The 24,563-nt window shown below is 44.1% G+C and overlaps 1 protein-coding gene across 2 annotated transcripts in view; it reads left to right on the top strand.

Moving 5' to 3' along the window:
* Nucleotides 1-24,563, top strand: part of GRAMD1B (GRAM domain containing 1B) — a 237,929-nt gene that overhangs the window by 61,375 nt on the left and 151,991 nt on the right. For both annotated transcript variants that reach the window (XM_067564463.1, XM_067564456.1), the window contains one exon: nt 2,032-2,512. In XM_067564463.1, the coding sequence (XP_067420564.1) occupies nt 2,487-2,512 (26 nt within the window). In that variant the 5' untranslated portion in view covers nt 2,032-2,486. The remainder of the gene's footprint in view (nt 1-2,031; nt 2,513-24,563) is intronic.

Below are 24,563 nucleotides of genomic sequence, written 5' to 3'. Positions count from 1 at the left end.
TTTCTGCCATACATGATGTTTTCTGATGATGAAGAATTGGCGAGAAAATAAGGAATCACTGATGTTTAATGCACAATCTAAAGATGATCCTAGAAGTTGGAGAAAACATGTGTAGGTTGACTTCAGCAATGGCAGAGATGCTGGGTACACTAATTAGAGAGAGAAGAATGGGATATTTTAGACTATTTAATCTGCTGTTCCTGTTTGCTTAGGGACTGTCAGAGCTTCACTTAAAAATTATACAGGAATTCTCAGGGTACATTGCTTGTTCTATGATGTCTTTCAAAGTATTTGAAGACGAGTTTATGGGCAGACCAGCTCTAACCTAAGGGAAAGGGATCCATTGGCAGAAGCTGGGATATATTTTCCTGCTAGTGGGCCTTATCTAGCTAGCTATCCAACCTAAGTACTTCCCTGGCTCTCATTACAATAGAATCTGAGCACCTTGCAATCTTTAATGGCTTTTTCTTCACAACACTCCTGTGATGTAGAAACAGCGAAGCACTATTATCCCCATTTAATATACAGCCCCTCTGTGCCTCAGTTTCCTAAGTGACTTGCCCAAAGTCACACAAGGAATCTGTGGCAGAGCAGGGACTTAAACCATAGGTTTCCCAAAGTCAGGCTAGTGCCCTGACCACTGGACTATCCTTCCTCTTAGGCCTTCGTGCTAAGGCCCAGTCTTATTCTTAGTAGATTAAATATTTTGAATTTTATAGAGGGAAAACCTCATAGCAGAATGTAGTTAAAATATCAATCTAGGATACTGGTTCCCTCTCTGGTGGGAACCTATTTAATATTTCAATATGTGAGTGTGACAGGGTTGTGTTGAAAAATGTGGTTGAGAAGATGGCTGAAAATAATAGGCTGCAAATGGGAAGCGTGTAAAGATCTTCTTCACCTGTGGGAGACAGGAATGGGAAAGAATCTGTTCCTCTTTCTCAGCATCAGAGCAGAGTGTGTGCACTTGTAGATATGGTTTTTGCACAGCTCTTTTTATTAGGGGTTTATTAGAACCACACACTCATGCCAGATGTTTATCTTTTGTTGTTAGGCAGTGGGAACCAGTGAGATTTCTGGAAACTGTGGATGAGGATGTTAAACTTGTTCATCTCTCTGCATTAGGCTCAGCAGTTCTGATGTGCAAGGGATGTTGTGGGGTGTGGGTTGAGGGGCAGAGTAAGAGGAAGGTACATGGATGAAAAACATCAAGCCCCTAAAAACCCATGATATTTTGGCAAACACCCTTCAAACCAATTATTAGTGTTACAGTGGCACTTAATGACCCCAACCAGATTGGAGCACTCTTTTGCCAGGTGCTGTTCAGACTTATGATAAAGGACAGATCCAGACGGCTGAGAGTTTTAAAATTACCTAGCGTATTGGACAGCCAATTTAAAAGTAATGGAAAGTTGGTGTCCAAATCCCCCAGGAAGCTTTTGAAAATCACAGCCCATAGTCTGTAAATTAAGGCAAGGTGCAACAGGAGGGTGAACAAACAGATGGTGTGATTGGGGACAGAGGGCACGATAGTAGGAATATGAGCTTGTTCATGCACAATTTATAGGTAAAGAGATGACTGTATGCTGGAAAAAATAGAACTCCTGAATCTGCTTTATCTCTGTACCTGTCTGTCTTCTGTATTTCACCCATCACCACACCATCTAGGCACTCTTCTCATGTACCTATCATCCTATCACCCAGCCTTTCCATTACTTGCACTCAACGACCCCCACCCCCAAATCAGTACATTCTGGCAGCAAATAGGAGAAGCCTGACCCTTCCCAAACCAATCTGTTAAATGAAGCAAATGTTGTACACACCTGAACGACTCCCTAACTGGATTCAACCACCTCCTACTTTCCACCCGCATCCCAGAGTGCTAGATACAAATGTGAGGATTCAGCTGTTAGCACAATAGCCTCTCATGCTGATGCTATCAGCTTTTGCTCTAAGTTTGCACAGCAGAGCTGTTTTAAAAATAAAAACCAGTCTTTATCTAATTCCTTTAAAATCTCTTTATTTTCTTAGGTTACATCACCAAATCCACATCATCTGGGAGAGGAGAGAGATTCCTAGCCAGCTGTGCTGAGAGGATGCATTGGGAAGCACAGTGGAATGAAGACCTCCTTAAGAGAGAGGAGAGCTCCTTCCCTACAGCCAGCAGAGGGTTAACGAAATGAACAGCTCTTGTGCAGGCAGAGTATTTTCTTGGCAGTGAGTGGTGGTCTGTGTTACAGTATGTGAGAGAAGGAGTGTGGAACAACAGCTCATTTCCATTCACCAGCTGGCAGGTTGAGCCTAAATCTCAGAATCCGGTGTCTGGCTACAGTGAAGGATCCCCCTCCTTGCCACTCCAAAACTCATCTCTTCCTCTGGATGGGGGGTCCTCTCCTCTTCACAGGGTGGGATTTGACTCTGGGGATGCAGCTGTGAGGAGTTGATATCGGCAGCTTTGACAGGACTTCCCCCGACTGTCTGAATGAATGAGTGCCTTTCAGAGTAGAACCAGGTAAGACTCTCAGCATTACTTTCAAATCCTTCCAGTCAGCCTCCTGAAAACATGATGGGCCAAATTGAGTCCTGGTGTAAATCACTGCAGTCAGTGGGCTTGACACCAGGGATTGGATTTGGTCCATTGTCATGAAAGCAGGTGGGTAACTTGCCAGGTTGGTCTCTTATGAGAAAAGTATCGCTCCTTTTGGTGGTAATCTGTGACACTATGTGCTGTGAAGTGTCCTTGTTGGGGAGTTTTATTGCCTCATACACTATATATGTGGATCATCAAAGTTACAAGAAGTGACTAGTAAAGCTATTAACATGGACTGTTGAAAAGGTTGTGATGGGAAAGATCTGCTTGTATTTTTGAAGGGGTTGGGTTGGTTCTTCTCATCTGCTCTGATGTACCATGTTTAGGTGTCTTTGTGATAGGCCCCCTGTTAACATGCTACATATAACAGAATGATGGAACATGTGTGAGTGTATGCAGAATGTTCTACATTTTCATATACCAGCATCTCTCCTAACACAGCATATTCTGTAGATCTGTTGGTACAGTGACCGGATAGCAAGTGTGAAAAATTGTGTTGGGGAAGAGGAGCAATAGGGTCATAAGAGGGGGGATAAAGGGTCCTATATTACACAAAGTCAGGACGTCTGGTCACCCTACCTACTGGACACTGTAAAACGCTTCCTCCACATATTTCCTTAAATTTAAAAATCAAGTTTTCCTCTCCTGTGCTCATGTCCCTTTTTTGTGTTTCTCACTTTTTGCAGTTTTGCTCACAGAACGCAAATATTCAACCTGTGGGTTCAAGTATTTGTCTTGGAAATGGTGTGCTTAACATGTGAGGGACACCACTTGATGCGGCAGAGCAATAAGTTAGCGAAACCTTTTCATTGGAGCCTTGGCAAAGAAGCAATTAATAAGACGCAAAACAATCTGACCACACCTTTCATAGTTAGTTCTGTGCATGCGCATACAATTGCTTTGCATTTTTGGCTGTGATGAAATTAACAAATTAAACTAGTAAATAACCATGATCTTGGCATATTTTATGACAAGGCTATTTAACACAGTAAGTGAGTGGAGACTGTTCAGGGAGAAGAGAACAAAGGTAGAGAGAACATTTCACAAAAAATTAGTCAATTTTTTTTCACCGTTTTTCTTCCAGAATTTGACACTCCATTTAAAATTTTCATAGAAATTTCAAAATTAAAAAAAAAAAAATTGCCTTCCTTAGACTTTGGTTAACAACAGGAACAGTTTTGTGGAAATTTAATAAAAATTTCTTTCTTTTTAACCAATCCCAATTTGAAAATTTAATTCAAATTTGTGTCAAAACACTGAAATTCAGAAAATTTCAACCAACTCTAACAAACAGGCTTAGGGATTTCAGAAAACATTAAACCATTTTTTCTGGTACATATGGGCCTTTATCAAAGGCATCATTACTAATAAAATTAGATTGCTGTACATTTTATCAGCTGAATGCAGTGTTTAAATTAGCCTCCTTTTGTCACATTCACACAGCATGATGAATGTCTGGTCACATCTTTGCCTAGCTTATTTAATTGCCTCTGTGTCAGGGTACTGGCATGAGGTTTGGTAGCTCTGTTAGAGAATCCATGGATGCTTCAAATTCTGATCCTGGTTATAATAAATGCAGTGATCCAATCAGAGAAAAGAGAATATTCATGTGACTTGTGTGACAATCATGGCTAACCTACTTTTTTGTTTGGCATACCAAGTATTAAATAGTCTCATCAAACAATTTGCAAATAACCCATAAAGTAAAAAACAAACAAAACGCAAAAAAACTTCCTAAAATAAATACAATTAAAAATCATGGAGTTAATAAGAGGAAATAGATTGTGATTGTTACCATGCTGTGATTATTAACATTTCCCAAACAGAAAAAGAAGTTAAATTCAACAAGTAAATGATTGCTGTGAAATTATTTGCTCCACTCTCAATATTTTATATACTATGTATAATGAGAATGGCTGTTCAGATCTGGGTCTTGGCTAAACTCCTGAAAACTTTGGTTTATTTCAGTTAAAATAAGTGGAAGTTTTTTTGTCTGTGCCCATATTTCTTACAGATATGGGTGGATAAAACAGGGTCTTGTGGATTTGGTCGTGCAAACCCAGGAATGATTTAGGTCTGAGTCCCATTAAATTTATTCATTCCTTCCCCACACCACAAAGTGCAGGACAGGGAATCGGTGAGTGGTTTCATTTTTGGCCCAGCCCTAGAAAGAACATGCTGCTTTTTCTCTTCAACATTGATTTTTTTCTATAAATATCCAAATTACTCCACCATTAGAATTAGTTGCTAATTTCAGTCCACTCCTTGGAGCTGAGAGGTGAGGTAGGTTCAAGGGATCTTAATTGTCTTAAAAGCGCCAGAAAGAAGTACAATTAATAATAATACATAGCTCTTATGTGGAGTGGTTTTCATCAGTTGATCTCAAAGCCCTTCTCAATCTTTAATGCAGAGCACCACATAATGGATGACCCCTAAAAGAATGTGCAGGTGACAGAGAGACACCCTGTTCAGCTTCATTCCAGTGTGTGAAATCCTCACACCTCAGATCCTATCGCTTGTGTGACCGAAGCATCCCTTAGTGCAATAGTTTCCTTGCTGTGTCATCTGTGCTTCATGGGAAGCTGACAGGTTGCATAGGTTTGGATCTTTTCCTTGTGCCCAACTGCTGACTCTCCTTAAAATGCTTTCCCAATAAATTTCCACATAAACAGTTGCAGTAGCTGCCTCTGGTTGGTGGTGTGATCATGAAGGGAGAGGAGATATTCTGCATAATTATGACTGGGAGGGGAGATGTCCACAAGACAGTCTCCTTATTAAGAGATGGTGCTCACCATAAAAAACTTTGAGAATCCTCACCTTAGCTCAGAGCATCAATGCCAGGAGCACCACTCATTGTGGCTAGATGATATCCCCACTGTTGACCAGAGAGACTGTGTTAGCACAGTTCTCAGGGAGAAGAGAGTTACTATGGGTCAGTAAGCTAAGAGAAGATGGGGAGGACGGAGTGGGGGGGGGGGAAGTATGTACAGAAGCAGTGAGATAAGGTAGGCAAATATTGCAAAAAGCATTTTTTAGGAATATTTGTTCAGATTTGTAAACAAGTTTGACTGTCTAGTCTGGCTAGCAAGCTTGCTGTTGAGAACATTTGTGGAAATGGATAAATTTAAACAAATACTGGGGATAATTCTTAGAAAAACACATGTAAAAAAATACTGACCATTAGGTCTCACAAAGAAAAGCTGCTTATGTACACCTAATTGAGGAACAGAAACCTACTGTGACTTGGATGACCAATCACAAAGCTCAAATACCAACAGTGAACTGCTCATTAATGAGCTACATAGCTTAAAAAATATTTGTAGAAAGTAGTCTATGCAAACTACCATAAGGCAGATCATGCATAATTCAAACAAAAAAAAAGACAGAACTCATCAAATTATTTGTTACATTTTTTTGCCTCCATCTCTAGTATCCAACCAACAAGAGCCTTGAAGAAACTCTGTCAGAGGCTGAAACCTATAGTAGATGTCACCATCTCCAACAGAAAATGTATAGTTTTTGGTGCACTTGGAAGGATGCAAAACCTGATTAATTTGCAGGGAATATTTTCTAGTGTATGTTTAGTCATGCTTTATGCAAAGGTTACATTTATAAAATATAAAGCTTAATTGATTGTAGACGAGTAGATGTTATAAGCATATTAGAGATGTGTTATGGTTGGTTATAAGCATGTCGGTGGAAGATATTATAGATGGCTTTAAGCCATGACTATAAGCAACCTATTGGTCTGTTCGACCCTAACTTCTGTAACAGTTAACTGTTAAAAAATGACCAATAGATGTTTTATTAAAACCTTTATGAACTATTTATAAATGTGCCCTTAACATAAATTGTGACCACATACTCCATCCTACTCCTCTTGTGGCTCTTAGCCTAGCTTATGAGTTCTCTGTGCTTCAACTGAGTCTTGATTATCTTGATCATGGGTACCAATTTGTGGTGCACAATATGCTGAAATCTTTGGGTTTCAGTTAAAAAGACTCTAGTGTGGCAGGAAGATAAAACTGCCATGAAAAAAGTCAGTCTAAAAAGACAGATAATTCTGTGCTCAGTCTTGCACTGCCTGAAGGGTATGGTTATAGCTACACACTCAGACTGTGTGTTTGAATTCTTGATACGAAAAGATGTATACATTTAAAGTATTATTGTATTCTATCACCCTCGCTTACATGCACCCACACCATGCGGGAGTTGCACTTGAATGGATGTGCTCATACATCATACATATATACATCCTTCCACATGCACACAGTCTTGTGCATATTGCTCTTTCATGTGTGTCACAGACTGAATACACATTCTCCCCTTGCACTGTTACATCAGTCTTGTTCATGTCATCTTTGCATGCATTCATATGCTCACTGTGTGTATTGTGCCTTCCCATATTCAAGACACACAGCCGTGCTTGTCACACTGCTCTACTTAAGATCTTGTCAGCCCTTCTGGTCCAAACACCTGCTGTCATAGGATTAAGCTGTACGCCAACTTATTATTAAACATTTTCTTCCCCTTGGAAACTGGTAAAGAGCTCTTACTGAGAGCATTGTTTGTTTATTTTTACAGTCAGTTTAAAAGCTCATTGAAAACAAATAACAGAAGGCAGATATTCACCAGTTCTTGACACCTTCTCCTGCATGGCTATAACCCAAATTGGCTTTGTTTTTATTTTTTTTAAATGAACTTTGTCAATCTGGTAGTCTCTGAGGCAGGCTACTTTTCTCCTGGTATGTAAACAACATCAAACACTAGGCATACAAACTGGCAAAGACTCAAGGGATGAGATTGACTTTACGTGCTTGACCAGTAACTTATTTATTATGCACATCTGCTGGACTTCATCACACTCAATATCTTGAATTAACATGAAACAAAGTTTATTTTACTGAAGTGAACTGGAGTCTGGGCTTTCTCTTTTTTGGAAGCAGGATCAGGCCCTACATGTTTTACATGTCAGACCATGATCATTAGGCTCTATATTTTAAATACGCATTTAAAGGTATTTAATGAGGAAGAATGGGGTCTGGTGGTTTGGGCACTAGTCTAGGACTTGGGAGACCTGGGTTCAAGTCACTGCTCTGCCATAAAATTCCTGTGTGACCTTGGGCAAGTTACTTAGTCTCTCTGAGCTTCAGTTTCCCATCTGTCACATGGGGATTAAAGCACTGCCCTGCCTCACGGATGTTGAGGATAAATACATTAAAGATTGTGAGTTGCTTGAACACTAGTAATGGGGGCTATAAGTAACTGGTGGATTGAAATGGTTATCACCACCATCAGACTAGACTGTAATCTCCCCCTAACTCCTCTTGAGCATTTTGATTTGCATCTCACACTTTCTTTAGAGCTGATACCTCTTCTCTTCTTCATGGGAGCCTGATAGATTCTTCCTACTTAATATCACCTGTGGCTGACACAATTGTTTGGTCTTGAGCAATAGTTTTTTTTGTCTGGCTTCTGTGTCCTTCAGTTATCCTTTCACCATGCTTTGGATCAGAGATGCGGTATGAAATTGAGTGCAATGCAAAATCACTTCATGCACACCGAATGTGACAGCATGGTGTCTTGTTGTGCTACTTTTGCACACAGTACCTCGCTGTAATTGTTCCTGCTGTATAGTTGTCACCTTTTCACCCCAGTAATGCAGTCTCTAAGTATTCACCCACATTACAGTGCATCATGTTTTCACAGCTCTGCAGTGACTCAGTATTGTTATGCTTCCACACTGCAGCTGACATCACATAATCCATGTGCAATTGGTTATTGCATTGCCGTGCTATAGTGTAGATGATCACCAGTATGTACTCACATTGGTGTCTCCCCATTAGATACTCACAGCACGAGTATTATTATTACACTCTCCCACTATACTGTTGAACAGCACTGTGGCATATCTGATTCTTGCTGATCACTGATATGTTACTGGTATGTTCTCGGAGTCGACCAGTAGCATTTTACTTGTTTCCAGGGTTTATTGCACAGGACCTTGCATCTCCCAGTCTTCCTGCCCCCTTCTGCCTTATAGCCATTGGAGTTTAGTGCAGGATTACAAACAAAGAATTGGGCATTTATACAGATAATAAAAATGCTCAGAGCTCTAATACTAAAGATTAAAAAACAGCAAGAGTTTTGGACAAGAAAGGGATATAACCTCTCATGCTCCAGGGCATAAGCCAACCTCTACTCTTGGAGGTCAGGAAGAAACTTTGCCTGTGCACAGGTTATTCCATAACTGTATATTGCAGGGCTTCTTGCACCATTCTTTGAAGTACAATAGCTGGTGCTGGCCATGATGGAGACAGGATTCTGAACAAGATGAACAATTGGTCTGATGCAGTCTTGCAATTCTTATTGTTCCTATTCTCTCTCTCTCTGCATCTCAGATGGATAGACTTCACTATAACACATGCACCTGGCTCCTGGGCAATCCTCCCCATTGTTCTTTTTTTATTTCCTTGGGAGAGGGAGGGGTCACTTAGGACCACTTGTTTCCTACACGTACTGCATCAAAGTGACGGGGGAGTGGAAATGCCATTGTGAGATGCATATCTGATATGACTCCAACCATCTTCCACCCCCTGCACAACCTGAGGGAGAAGCTAATACAAAAGAACAAGCTGTCCTCTCTCCTTTTGGTGTGACACTCGTTATTGTGACATATGACACAGTAGAAAGGCCAGAGACCCGCTAGCTGTGAGAACCTTACTGCCCTGTTCCCCCCTTAAGCAATGCAGGAGCACATTCCCAAAAGAATTATCAACCTGATCTGACAGGCTTGGTTTTCAAGCTAATTGTATAAAATGTGGGACAGAATATGCATGGAAAGGGGAGATGACATCTTCTCTAATACCTTAAGCCTGTCATCTACAATTGACCAGGCCAGGTGGTTCAGAACCTGAAGTAGCTAGGGTCCATCAGAAGGATATTTACCATGGATGCCAGTGAGCACAGCTGGATGGGGAAGTGAAACCAAAAGTTCTGTATGCAAGTTCAGGCTGCAATGCTGATTCAATTTGAGATAGATGTGGAGCCTTCCGCCCCTCCCCCCTCAACTACCTCTACTTTCCATTTCTAACTAGGTCATTTACAGAAACCATGCTTATTTTGCAGCCCAGATGATTGCAGTTTAACCACATGCTTTTTCCATTCCAGTTCCCCTTTCAGGAATCAGTGGCATTTTTTAAAAGTAGTTTTTTATCTAAAAGGCTGCAGCAGGGCTGATGTTATGAAAGGAATTGGTGTCACTGCAAGCCTGGAATAGAGACTTTTATTTGATGATGGTGTGGAGAGATTCACCTCTGGAACTGTCTATTAAATTTTTTTTATTAGCTCTGTGTTGGGGAGACAGGAAATGAAAAGTAGCCTCAAACATTTAGAGACAACCTGCTTTAGAATTAAAAATTCATGGATGAACCACCCTAGGGTGTTGCTGAGATTAAGAGTAACATACATGAAGTTCAGCTGATGATCTGCAAGTCAGCTGAGGCAGACTCCAGGAGGTGAAACTTTCCTTCTGGGTTTAATAAAACCTTTCACCTAAATGATTCTTGACCTTTCCTCTTGCGTGTTCTGAATAATTTCAAGCAGGGAGTTGGTGAAGCAGCAAAGAGCAGGGACTGCACTGAAGGGTTAATGGGAAGTGACACATGAAAGAAAAGACAAGGGCCTGGTCTACACTGGCGGTGGAGGTCGATATAACGCCGCTTACATCGACCCCCAAAGTATGTGTCTCCACTGGCATGTAAGTTCTGTCAATTTAAAGCGCAGTAAAAGTCGACCTAAAAAAACCCACCTCTCCAAGTAGCATAGCGCTGAATTCGAATTCCATAGGTCGGAGTTGCGTCAGTGTAGGCAGAGCACAATGTAAATCGACACCATTGGCCTCTGGGAGGTATCCTATAATGCCCTGTTGTGATCGCTCTGGACATTCTTGCTCTGCTGTAATGTGGCCATGTACGCAGGAAATAGCTCTTCCCCTCAAGCCCCATGAAATTTTGAATTTCCGTTTCCGGTTTAGACAGCATGGAGAGAGCTTTGTAACTGAACTGCTCGTGGTGACTGCATGGCCCAAACGCGCTCCAGCTTGGAGTCGACCAGAGATCTTGGATCTCATCGGTCTGTAGGGTGAAGAGTCTGTTCTGGCTCAGCTCCAAGCCACCAAAAGAAATTTAGATATATACGAGAAGATATCTTGCGGCGTGTTGGAGAAGGGGCACAACAGGGATGCGCAGCTGAGGCAGGCTTATCAGAAAACTAGGGAAGCTAACCAGCTGTTCTGGCTCCTCGCCCAAAATGTGCCACTTTTACGAGGAGCTGCATGCAATTCTTGGCAGAGAATTGTGCCACTGTGCCACCACATAGCATCAATACATCCGAAGAATCCCAGTCCAGGATGAATGAGGAGGACTCTGTGGACGAGGAGGATGAGGAGAACAGGGTGCAGGACAGTGGGGTATCCATTCTCCCTGAGAGCCAGGACCTGTTCGTTACCCCAGAGCTGTCCAGCCACACACAAGACAACGGGACTGATCAAGATGCAGGGGAAGGCATGTCTAGTGAGCGTGTGTGGCAAATCTTGTTTTTGCAGTTATGTCCCCAGTCCAGCTTCTTAAAAGGAGTTTGTGTTTTTGAGGGGAGGGTCTTACTGTATGGTGGCAAACTTCAGTAGATGGTTACTTCTGGAACAGACTATTTATGTGCAGGGGTATGCTCTGAGAATCCACTGTGGATATCTCAAGGAAACTTTCATGTAGGTAATCTGTTAATCTTTGCAGAAGGTTTCTGGGAAGGGCAGCCTTATTTCTTCTGCCATGGAGGATACTTTTCCCTGCCGCTCTGCTATTAAATGAGCAGGCATCATCACGGAACACAGCATAGCAGCATAAGGGCCAGGCCTATACCCCAATGATTGCAGCAAATCTTCCCTTTCCACCTGCGTTACCCTCAGGAGACTGATATCACACATGGTCACCTCTGGAAGATGGTTCAAGTTTAAAGTGCCCAATACAGTTGCTCTGTTTTATTCCTCTGCTGTGGACGGGGTCCTTTGTCGCTTCCCCAAGACTATTCCTAGTCCTAGTACTGTTGCAATGGGCATTATGGGTTGGGACACTGGTTGCCGTATGTTTTCTGCCACTACAATTCAACCGCAGTGTTCTCTAATCTATTCTGCCCACCTCCTCCCAAACCGGTCTTTGGCATATTACAGGGGAGCATGGTGATCCCTCTCCTTCTTCAAGTGTCGATTGTGGATTTTAGTGCTAATGAAGCTTCTTTATAACCGATGCAAGGGTCCTTTGCTTACCATGTCTGGAGGATGATCTTGTCTGAAAAACTGGACATGGAACACAGGAGATCTGCACAGGAGCAGCAGCATGATACACAGCAGGAGATGTTGCATATTGTAAGGGATCAGTCTGACATGCTGAGGTATCTGGTAGAGCTCCAGGAAGAGCAGTGGCAGGACAGACTCCCTCTGCAGCCCCTCCAAAATGCTCCGTTGCCTACTGCTTTATCAGCCCCCACCCCCAAGCAATCTAAAAGGAGACTGAACAGGGTGCAGTATGTGCTGCACTCCACACCGGTGGAGGCGAGCAGAAGATGCGATGTCTCCTTTAAGAAATGCACACATCCACAGTTGCTTGCACAGTGACACTTTACAATGTTAAGTTATCCTCCTTTTCCCCCCATCACAATGGGTCACATTGGTGAAACATCTCCTGTGATCCACAAGGGTCTGCAACACCATTGAGAAGTATCCCGTCCGGTTCATGTACTCTGTGCAGATCATGTGTGTTCCATGTCCATGTCTAGTTTTTCAGACAAGGACATCCTCCAGACCCTCAGCTCTGTGTCAGAAGCCTATTGATGGCCCTGCACACTTGCATCACAGCAGCTCCAAAGGTGGATTTACCGACTCCGAATTGATTCCCAACTGACCGGTAGTAGTCTGGGGTTGCCAGCTTCCACAGAGAGATGGCCACTCGCTTCTCCGCTGTCAGAGCTGGTCTCGAGCAAGTATTCACGTGCTTCAGGGCTTGGGACAGCTCTGCACAAAGTTCAAAGAAAGTGGCCTTTCTCATATGAAAGTTCTGCAGCCACTGCTCATCATCCCACACCTTCATAATGATGCGATCCCACCAATCTGTGCTTGTTTCCCGGGACCAGAACTGGCGCTCCACGGACTGAAGATGATGCGTGACAGTCTGCAGCAAACGGGAACTGTTCCACTCTATGGCTTGTAGCAGGGCGGCCTCAGTAACATCGTTATTTTCCATGCTGCAGCTGCTCTTTTGCCTTGAAAATACTGCAGGATAAGCCATGAGGTATTTGTGATGCTCACAATGAGAGTGCAGTGAGTGGGCTCCATGTCTCTCCGGCAACAGTGTACACGTGGCATAGAAAAATGGCGCAAAAAAGCGTTTGTAGTTTGAAGGGAGGGGGAGGGAGCAGGTTGCATCATGGGAGGACGACAAGCTTCCCAAAAGCCTTTACGGCTAGTTGCACTGTGGGATAGCTACCCACGGCACATTGCTTTGAATGTCGACCCAAGTGTGGTGAGTGGGGACGCAAGAGCCTGACACAAGGAGCGTGATGTGATCACACTCCTGCGACTTCTAAAATTCGGTGGGTGAGAGTCAATTTAAAGTAAATCGACTTCAGTCTGCTGTGTAGAGATATCCAAGGACACACTGATGGAGGGAGACTGAGGAAAGTAGTAATTTAGGTTGTAAGCTCTTTGGGACAGGGACCATCTTCTTGTTCTGTGTCAGTATGGTGCCTAGTTGAGTCGAGGTAACTCGCGTTCCTAGGTGCAGCTGCAATACAAATGATAACTGTACCCAAGAAATGGACAGTGTTACAGAGGAACAGGCAAGAAGAAGACGGAGAAAGGAAAGAGAGAAGCAGGCAGAGATGGAGGAGACAGAAACAGGAATTGGGAAGAGAGGGAAAAAAGCATGAGGATGCAGAGTTAGGAGTAAGATAGGTGGAAGAGGATGACCTTGAGTTTGGATTCTTTGGGATTTTTTCTTCCCTGCATCTTGTGCCTTAAATGGTAATAGCAGAGATTAAATGAGCTGGTGCCATAATAGACACAGCGCTGCCTTATCTCTGGGCTCTCTCTCATTTAAATGGCTGAGCATATTCACTAGTTAGCTGGATCTATTTTTACATATTTTCAAAATTTAATTTAAACAAATGACCTTGCATAAAGACTTTTTATAAAGATTGCACACACAGCCACCCACACATCCAACCCTGGTAGGGGTGGAGCGCTAAGAGAACAGATTTCAATGAAATGTAAAATATCTCAAGGCTTCTGTTACCAGTGAGCAGGCATGTGGAATAAGATTTTTAAATCAGGATCTTGCAGCCTGAAAAGAACGATGAAACCTTGACCTAGCCCAGTGGTTCCCAACCTTTTTGGCTCGAGGGCCACAGATATAATTTTTACAATCCTGAAGGGCCACCAGTCTCTGCCAGCAGCCCTCCCCTCCCCTCCCCCCCCCATCCCCAACTGCAGCCAGACGGAAGTTCAGTGAGGAGGCTGCCTCCTCACTCATCTCCCTTCCCCCGGCTGCAGCAGGGAAACCGCATGCATCCTGTAGCCCCGTGTGCTCCACCTGGGCCCCTAGGCAGTGGCTCCCTTCTGGAGATCAGTGTTCCCCTCCTTCTGGCTCCAGCAAGGAACCCAGTGCCTATGAACCCAGGTGGAGTGCTTTGCCATGCTCTCTGCTACAGCCAGGGGGAGGGAAGCACTGATCTAGATTCCCATCCCCTTGGCTGCAGCAAGGAGCCTGCCCTGGCCTTGTAGTCTTGCAGCAACATGTTCTGCCAGGGTCCTTAGGTGGCCAGCTCCCTTCTGCAGCCAGCAGGAGGGGAGTGACGGGCCACTTTGAAAGACCCCGCGGGCACAGGTTGGGGACCATTGACCTAGCCTTTCTCACCTCTGGGGGAAAAAGCCTGTTTGACTTGGATCCCTTCGTTTTACAGCAGAGTGATCTGCTGACTTCTGTTTCCTTTGAGGTACAGTGAGATTGCTTAAAATCTTTCTGCTTCGCTTCAGGTTAGCACAAGCTGGCTTTGCATAAGGGCTTGTATACATAGAAGTTATTCTGGAATAACAGTGTCCACACATGGAGTTATTCAGGAATAGAATGGACAAGCCCTAGGCTGCTGGTCCGGATGTGTCCAAGGCATGGCTGTGTTGCAGAAAGTGTGTGTGTGTGCGCTGAACAGTAAAATCCATTAGTTTTCTGGGAGAGGTCTGTAGGTTTCAGGATATATATGTTATCCATGCTGGCAGCTGTGTGCCCTGCTCCTGCTGGCCCCCGCCCCCTGCTCAGCTGTGTGTGTTGTGCAGTCAGAGGCATTGCGTTGCCTTAACACACTCACTCCACAGTGCACATAACACAGCGAGGTGGCAGTGGCCAGCAGGAGTGGGGCACACAGTCACCCCTACGCCAGCTCCACAGGTGTCAGGAGCAGGACAGCTGACCCTGACCCAAAGAGGTCATTCCAACCTGACAGTTGTAGTCAGGTCCTGTAGGGTTTGGGTCTGGTTACAGGGCTCTAGGCCAAGCCGTCAGGTTGTCATTATAATGTGTGTAGGGTTCCCCTTCTTCCTAACTCCACTCAGCTGGGGAGTACAATCTGCTTTGTGTCGGTTGCATTTGCTGTATGTGGTGTGATTGTCAAGCTATTTGTGCATATACTTTGTAGGGTAGTGCTGTGTGCAGCATGCTTGCATGCCATTTTGTCAGTGGTGTACCGCTAATATTTTATCATGTAGCATGTCGCTCCTGTGCTATGCAGAATCAAGCAGAGCTGCCAGGTGTGAGGGGCAAAAGGGACAGTTTGTCGCAGGCCCACACTTTGAGAGGGCCCCCAAACTGAGTGGAGTTGTGACATGGCTCATAGGGTTACCGCACCACTCAGGTTTGGCTCAGACATTCCTCTATCATGGTGGAGGGGCAGCCAGGCCAAACCTGAGTGCCACTAAGACCCCACATGCTGGGATGCAATGCCACTCACTGAATTTTGGTCCAGCTGTCATGGCAGCTAGGTTGCAGCTTCTGGAGCGGCAAGCCAGGCCCACCCTCATGGGATAGGAGTCAAGCCCCTGTTGCAGAGTGAGTTCAGTATGGGCTCACCCTTAAGCTCTCTGCCCTGGGCCTCCCCTCAGGTGGGTGGAAGGGCCTCAATTTCAGATTTTGCCAAGGGCCCCCAAACCCTCTGTGCGCCCTTGGAATCAAGCCCAATATGTAGTGTGGGTAGAGTAGCTTGTGACATAGCAGGGCTTTTAACTGGTTTGGTACTGCATGGGTGTTTGACATCATAGTGTGTGGCATGTTGATATGGAATAACTATGTATTTTGTGAAAAGTTCCAGAGGGGTAGCCGTGTTAGTCTGTATACAGCAAAAACAACAAGAGTCCTGTAGCACTTTTGCTGATGAAGTGGGTTGCAGCCCACAAAAGCTTATGCCTACAGAAATTTGTTAGTCTTTAAAGTGCTACAGGACTCTCATTGTTTTTATGTATTTTGTGTAGAGCTGCTCATGCATGGCTGGGCTGTGTATATTGCAGGCTGATGAACAGTTAAGTTGGGCATTAATGGCAGCTTTGTTATATCATTATCTTCCCCTTCTTGGCCCTGATACTGTGAAGAGGGGTATCAGTAATGCTAAAAATAGGGTCTGTGTGCCCAGCAAACAGATTCCACAGGAAGAGAAACAAGCAAGCTATTACTCTAGTCAGAATATTTTTCTCCCAATGATACAAAGGAATCTAAAACACTGGCATCAACACAGAGAAATTCTTCCAAGTGATGGAAGCCACATGCAGACTCATTCCCTGTATGCTCAGAGACTTGAGTAAATAGAGGATTTATAGGCAAACAGAAAGAGAAGGCAGCCAAATCTATTTTTATCACCTGGTCTGTGTGTGTCTGTTGCCTGCTCTCTTCCTCTACTGGATTTCAGTTTCAGTCCATTCAGCTGCCCTGGCTTTGAAGTCATAGCACCTTTCATCATGCTTCGATAAAGCTCCACATTTCTGCTATGTTTGCCTGGTAGGTTCAAAGCCATTTAGACTTTGTTCGTTTCAGGTCTGCAAATTCTGATTCCAGGGAAAAAAACTGGAGACTGTGATAGTTAGTCTTGATTAAGCAGTTGCCATCCAATAATAATACTTGGCTCTTGCAGCATCTTTCATCTGATGATTTCAAAGCACTTTACAAAAGTGGGGATGTGTTATTCCCATTTACAGATAGGGAAATTGATGCATAGAGATACAAGTGGTTTGTCCAATGTCACACAGATGGTAAATGGCAGCGCTGGGAATAGAACCTGGGAATCCTCACTCCCACTCCACTGCTCTAACTATCAGACCAAAGGGTTTTGTCAAATGTGTTCATGTAGTGTTTATCTCCCATTGCAACTAACCATAGGAGAGACCAAAGCTGGCTATACATAGCAAGCCTGCAAAAGAAGGCATAGACATAGATGTTAACACAAATGGCCCCTTTCAGGGTCTCAGCCAAAGATGGCACTCAGTTGTCAGTTTCAGTGTGAAGGATTCTCTGCTGAGGAGGCTGACGTTCTGTCTGGCATGAATGCAGACATCAAGTGCTTGCAAGAGACAGACAACAGCACCAAAGCATCCCTGGCAGTCATATCACTGTTACAGAAAGCAACATCTCTGGCAACATGAAAGACTGGTGAAAAACACTGCTGTGAAACACCATAGTACAATGGAACTCACAATTGAACTCAATCAAATACAAGTAGATTCTGTTTACAAACCACCAGTTGAACAGTTTGTATGGTCAAACTGACTTTTCCCTGACAGAAAGATCATGTTTTTTATAGGCCACTTCAACAGTTGCAACACTATTGGGGTATACCCCTAACGAAGACAACAGCGTGGAAGAAGTTTAGAAGTGAGCTGCCACAGACAGCTTGACCTTGCTCTATGACTCCAAGGATGAATGTACTTTCCAAAATGCATGATGAAACAAGGTATAACCTTGACCTAGCCTTTGTCACCTCTGGGGGAGGAAAAAAGCCTGTTTGACTTGGATCCCTTCAGTAAAGAAACCATTGGGCTTGGTGAAATGCTTATGAGAGAGATTGGAAAGGAACTGCATGACCATTGGAGGGAGCTGATTGAAACAACAAACCTGTGCCATAAAAGCAAAAAAGCATGGGCCACCACTTGAATGGATGACAACCAAAGTGTATTATCGCAGCCTCTCCCAACCCAGTCACACACCAACTCATCCTAAATGGTAAACCAGCCCACAGAGCAAAACGCAGATTGAAACAAATCAAGCAGGAGTTTCACTCGCTCCTCAGACACCAGTGTCCACAATGAGCAGGTCAGCACTGTGGAGTTGACACTAGCCATGAAAACCCAGAAATGTGGAAAGTCTGGTGGACTTGATGATATACCTGATAAACTATTTAAAGTTTTTTATTAAAGTAAATGTTTCAAAAAATAATAAACAGGTAACCCAATAAAGTTAAAGGGGCAAAGTTATAAAGCATCCAGGGATAATATGCAGGTTATGGGGGGGACACAGGGAGTAATTGGAAGTAAGGGGATAAGCTGCAGAATCCTGGATGGGGGGTGATGGTGTGGGCGCTAGGAGATACAAGGGGATATATGGGAATGGGGGAACGTTACTAAGTATGTGGGTAACGTTCGGGGTGTTTAACAAAGAGAGTAAATAAGTCCATACAAAGTGGTGTGTCCCCCGTCGCGTCCGTTGGTGTGTCCCCTGTCGCGTCCGTCGTGGTGGTGGTGGCTTGAGTCTGTAGGTCCGGAAGAAGAGTCCTGTGGAGATGCTCTGGCCCTCTTCTTGTGGTACTGCCGGTGGCCGGTGATGTGCTCGATGTAGATGTCCCGAGACCACCGGATGGAGTCCGAGACCATGAGGCGACGCATGAGCTTGGCGTAGCGCCGACCCACACCACAGGCCCAGAGCATGGGCTCATTGCGGGGGTCCCAGGTGCCCAGCTTGTTCATAACCCTTTTTTATCTGAATACTCCAAACTGATGGTAACTTCATTCTTTGCCAAAGGTCTACAGACTCAGTAGTGGAAGACACCACTGAAACTTGAATCTTAGACATGGGTAAAGCATATCTTGCTCATGTCACAGCCAGTGCAGTGTTGTTCCTTACTCTGTATTCTTCAGTGCTTTGACCACTAGTCAATTCTTGAATCATGATTCAAGTAATACGGTTCCCATAGCTTTCATTAAGAATCAATTCCAGTATCTCAGTTAGGAAATATTTGACATTGGTCTGAATTACCCTCCTGTATCTGATTACCCGTGATTAAAATTGCAGTCTGGATTTGGATTCAAATTTGCTGAATGGCTCTTTATAATACCTGAACCAAATCCCAAGGTCAGAATGTTGTGGCTCAGAACCATCTCTACAAAAATTACTCTGCTCATTTCCATCCCATTACTCCCTGCTTCATCCCCTGGGGCCTGCCTTAAACAATTCCTCTCCCTGCTTGCAGTTTATACCTTCTGAGTCGTCATATTTTCATTTGAGTTGTCATCTAGCCAAGATGTACATCTGTAAATCTTTTACTCATTGATCAGTCCCTCCACACCCTTAATTATTTTTTCCTTGCTCTTTTCAGAATTATTTCCAATCTTCTGACATTCTTATAGCTCTAGGGTGCACCCAGTAATTTCACAATCATGATTTATAAGTATCCAGGTTCATAGCAGGATGCAGAAGTAGCAGTCTGCTGCATCAATTCAAGGGGATTTTTTATCACCAGTTTCCTTATGAACACCTATGTGACAGTTTCCACTTGGGATCAAAGATGGGCAGTTTTGGCAATTTGCTTCAAAATGAGTAAACAGCTCTATAAGCAACTCTCTCCCCTTTTGGCTTTGTTTTTAACTTCTAGCTTTTCCTCTACAGGATAGAAAAATCAATAGAGAATATTAGTTTCCAGTCTGCTCTGCACATCTGTGCTTCCTGGTCTTTGCCAAAGAAAGCATAAAGATCCAGGCTAAGTTAATAAATAAATACATTTTCAAGTTATATTACTTAACAGTAGAGCAGCCCTAAACTGCTTAATGACTTCCCCCCTCCCCCCCCCCTTCACAGAGGGAAGGTTAGAGTAAAATGTAGCTAGTGCTTATAGAGACTTTGTGCTACTTTGGCATTCTGATATGGTGGAGAAGCTGCTGGTATGATTAGGATAGAAACACCTCTCTGCACTGTCATCTGTCAGACCTCCCATTCTGCCACCCAGGCTGCTGCAGCTTCACTGCTATTGTTATTCCAGCTAGCTAGATCAAAGTTATGTTACAATATAGATGTTCTCTTTATGATGATGCCATGGACTAGAAATTTCAGAAGGGCTCAGCAGCCCTACCGAGAACAGTTGAGAAGCCTCACTTGGAGAACCAAGGCTGCTGGCTACTAAAATCTTTTGCAAGTCTGGCCACCACGTTGAGGTGTCCAAATGGGAGCTGAACACTTTGAAAAACCTAGTCCCAGCTGTAGAGTTTTGAAAATCTGGCTTTGCATGTCTGCATAGGCTCCATGCTGTCACCCTCTGTCTGTATGCTTCTTCCAGAGTGGGGTTCTATTGTTACACATGCATCTTTACAGCAGGTTGCAGCTGCTGCTTTGTGTCCCACTCTAACAGCCAACTGATTTAACGTAAGGAGAGATTTATCAACCTTCAATGAGCCTAAACTGCTAAATGCACAAGTCACTTTTGAAAATGGGGCTTAGGCTCCTAAATCATTTACATATTTTGATAATTTTACCCTCATGTTTTGTCTTCCTCCGTTAATCTGTAAAATGGAGATAATGTGTCTCTTCTCCTACCTTATATATTCAGACTGTGAGCTCTTTGTGCCAGGGATTGTCTCTCTCTTTTGCACAGTGCCTAGCACAATAGCGCCCTGACCTCGGGTGGGGCTTCTAGGCATTACAACTGCTAGAAGTAATAATTTAGTTTAACCAGATATAAAATGGATATAATACTGACCTGTAGTGGTGGTCCTAAAACAAAAAACCCAGATCCAAACAGCCCTAAACTATAAGAATGCTAAGATCTAGATCCAAACTTTATTATTCAAAGCTCATCTCTAATAAATTACTTCATAGATGGAGTTCTGAGATTTAACTCATTAGTGCTTGTAATTTCCTCTGAAATCTTTGGATGAAGGAGCCCAAATCCTTTTTTACTTTTTTTAAACTTGAGCCTGAGCCCTAAAATGAACATGGTCATGAGAGAGACCCTCATCACTGTTTGACTAGAGAATGTTAATGGAAGCCAAAAGCCTAAATTGCTCCCTTTTTCGGGGAGGGGGGGATTTTTTTCTAAGCATTGAGAGAAAAATCTGTCCATTAGTATAATACTTCTTTCCTCTGCTTTTTGTGAACTGTAAAATGACCTCAGAGCTGGGAGACATATCTGTCATCCACAAATGTAGAGGAGATTATTTTGTAGAATGCAAGGCATTGAGGCCTTGATTGGGGCACACGGATTGTAGAGTCCAGGCAATATAAATTCCCCTTGTTCCATAAGTATGTTACAGTATATCATGTTGTAGCCTTCTAAATATATCACATGCTCTTTTGTCCATCCACATGCCTATAGCGGGGGATGATTCTGCTAAGACATTCAGGCTGAGATTTGCAAAGCTGCCTTAAGAGGATGACCCCCCAATCTCCATTAAAAAAAATTCATGAGAATTGTGCATCCTAGTCCTTATATAAGAATGGCCATATAGGCTTGGGTCAATGGTCCATCTAGCCAAGTATCCTGTCTTCTGACATTGGCCGGTGCCCGATGCTTCAGAGGTAGCAGGGCAATTTATTGTGTGTACCTTCCCCTGTTGTTCACTCCCAGCTTCTAGTAGTCAGAGGTTTGGGGACACCCAGAGCATGGGGGTGGCTTTGGAAAAAAAAAATCTCAGCCTCAAAGCTCTATGGAGTTTGTGAGGAAGTTTGGTTTGTATGTTTCCTTTGCAGCAGTGGGAAGAGCTGGTCTGGATCATGTCACCAAGGCCTCTAGATGTCACCTTACGCCATCATCTTCATGAACTGCTTATCCAGGAACAGGAAAGGCTTCCCAAGAGGCTTTTTCATTCAGATCCATTTTCCCATCCCATGTATTACTTTTTCTTTATTTAGCTCTTCCCTGGGCATCCAGGCCTAAGCAGAGAAGAGGAAGATACCTAATCACAGCAACCTAGCAAATCCATGTTAATAGTTTTACTACAAGCATGCTCAAAGATAAATGCTGCAGGTGTTTAAAAGTGAAAAAGAAATGTGGTAGAAATTTCTATGGCATGTGTAATAGTGCTCTGAGTAAAGCCTGGTCTCCTCAAATCCAAATATGCTGCTTCCAAAATGTCATTAAACATGTACATGTGGTCTTAACTGTCCGTTTGCCATCTGTGTGTTTTCCAGTACAGATCTTCTATAACTTGCTAATCATGACTGTGTTTTGCCAGTTTCTTTCGTACACTCTGATCTTTAGCAGAATTCCCCAAAATATCCTTTTCTCTAAAGGATTTCATTCATCAAGGGTATCCCTTCTTCCCTGGAGCATTCCCATACGGGAATGAAACTTAACCCACACCTGTGATGGCCTTTCTGGTTAAGGAAAGATCCCATTGTAAAAAGGAAAGAAATCTATTTCAAGTGGGACACTATCGAGCCCTTAACAGCTGCAAATTAATAACCCAGCCGCAGATAGAAATGAATGCACTTAAAGTGACTTGGCAAGCACAGGCTGTAGGCAATGTCAAGATAGTTAAGAAAAATAAATAAAAACCAACAAACTGACGCACTAATTCTCTTCAGCCATAACAATGAATCTCTCTGCAATGCAATTCTAGGAGGGCTATTTTTTATTTATTTATTTATTTTTGCATCACCCTTTTCTCCTATTACTGTATATTGACCTACCACTTGGTTAAATTACTGCAGATCAGCAGACAGTGTCTCACTGCTTGTATTTCTAAATTGCATCTTAATGGAGCTAATGGCTCCGCACTCCATATTTGGGGTATGACATCAAGATGATAAAGTGAACCCCTCCCTAGCTATATATAATAAGATTGCAGTTCTACCCACAGATTCAGGTAAACAGTTATAAAGCACAAGGGTGAAGTGAATGGGAAGATTGCCATAATCAAGAACTTGGTGCTATGTTGGCTGTACCAGCACTGCTTCTGATAATGGGAGATGCAATCAGGGATAACTATACCACACCTTTCATGTCAGGAGAATAATAGTGTATTCAATCCAGTCATTATAAGGCTAAAAGCAAATGCTGGGAAGTTGAGAATGTTGTGTCTGCCGTGATACAAAGTTTCAACTTCTTCTTCGAGTGATTGCTTATGTCCATTCCATTATAGGTGTGTGCGCACCTCCGTGCACAGCTACTGGAATTTTTTTCCCCTTACCAGATCCTGGAGGGCTGGCTCCGGTGCCCGCTGGAGCCCCGCGCACATGCCACGGTACATGAAGCGCTGCCAGCCCTACGGCCCCCTCAGTTCCTTTTTTCCACCTGCGACGGTTGCCGGAACTGCCTTTGCTTGCTTCGCAAGTGATTCATTCCCCATTGTTTGAACTGTTATCGTTGTCACTTCTGCTAGTTAGGTAGTTAGTTAGTACCTAACGTAGTCCCAGCTGGGACTTAGCTGAGGCCGGTGTATGTCCCGGTCACCGGGTTTCAAGCTGTGTGTCTCCTGCAGGAAGGCTTTCCTACTCAGCGACCCCCATGACAGCTGCCTGAAGTGCTTGGGGGAAGCCTATCACAAGGAGAAGTGTAAGATCTGCAAGGTTTTCAAACCAAGGACTCAAAAGGACAGAGAAATCCATTTGAAAGCCTTGCTCATGGAGGCAGCGCTTCATCCGGCCTCCAAGCAGACCCACTCCGTCTCAGTACTGAGTGTGGGGTCGGTGCAGGGTGCACCGTCGGTACTGGCCTCAACTCGACACCGCACATCTTCTCCCCCTTGACTCTGTACTGCACAGCGGGAGCCTCGAAGGCATCGGATGGTGCCTCGGTGTCCTCCTGCACGGATAGTTGCCGGGTGAGTCACCGTCGACAAAAAGTGACAGAGACCTTGGTGCATGTAGCCCCTGGATGGCCTCAAGAACAGTGGCTGCCCCAATGGCCATATTGGGGCCCCTGGGGTTTCCCAATGGGACTGGGACCACAGTCCATTAAGTCCGTGTGGGTACAGTTGGTGCCACCGGTATTGGGGAAGATCCATCACTCTCTCTTGGAGAATGATTCGGACCCACAGGAGGGAACCTTTGTGGGAACCACCTGTTGATGGGAAGGAGTGCTATCTCCTGTTGTACCCCTCAAATCCTCCTCACCAGACGAAGAAGTCTCCCAAGGTCACTCAGTGCCCCTGGATGATTTCAGGGCGCACCAGGAGCTGCTTAAGAAGGTGGCCTCCAACTTGGGGCTTGAGGTGGAGGAACTAAAAGAGGCATCAGACAGCCTCTTTAATGTGCTTGCAGTGGCTGCTCCAGCTCAAATAGCCCTCCCCGTCCATGAAGGGGTGCTTAAAATAGTAAAGGCCTTGTGGCAAACCCCCTCTTCTGTGGCCCCAACATCTAAAGGGGCCAAGAAGAAGTACTACGTCCCTGCCAAGGGGTTTGAGTATCTGTTCACCCACCCCTCCCCCGGGACTCTGGTGGTGGATGCTGCCAACCAGAGAACTAGGCAGGGGCAGCCGGAGTCTATTCCCAAAAACAAGGACAACAAAAAACTGGACTTGTTTGGGAGGAAAATGTATTCCACGGCAAACCTGCAGTTTAGGATTGCTAATCAGCAGGCTCTCCTAGGCAGGTATAATTTTAACCTGTGGGAGTGGCTGAGACACTTCACTGAGGCCCTGCCCCAAGACCAGGCGATTGACTTTAATACCATTGTGGAA

This window comes from Emydura macquarii, unplaced genomic scaffold, assembly GCF_026122565.2.
Source record: "Emydura macquarii macquarii isolate MOO-44397 ecotype Brisbane River unplaced genomic scaffold, CSIRO-AGI_Emac_v2 contig_312, whole genome shotgun sequence".
Taxonomy (NCBI): domain Eukaryota; kingdom Metazoa; phylum Chordata; order Testudines; family Chelidae; genus Emydura; species Emydura macquarii.
Note: the sequence above shows the minus strand (reverse complement) of the source record. Positions and strands in the feature narration are given on the sequence as shown.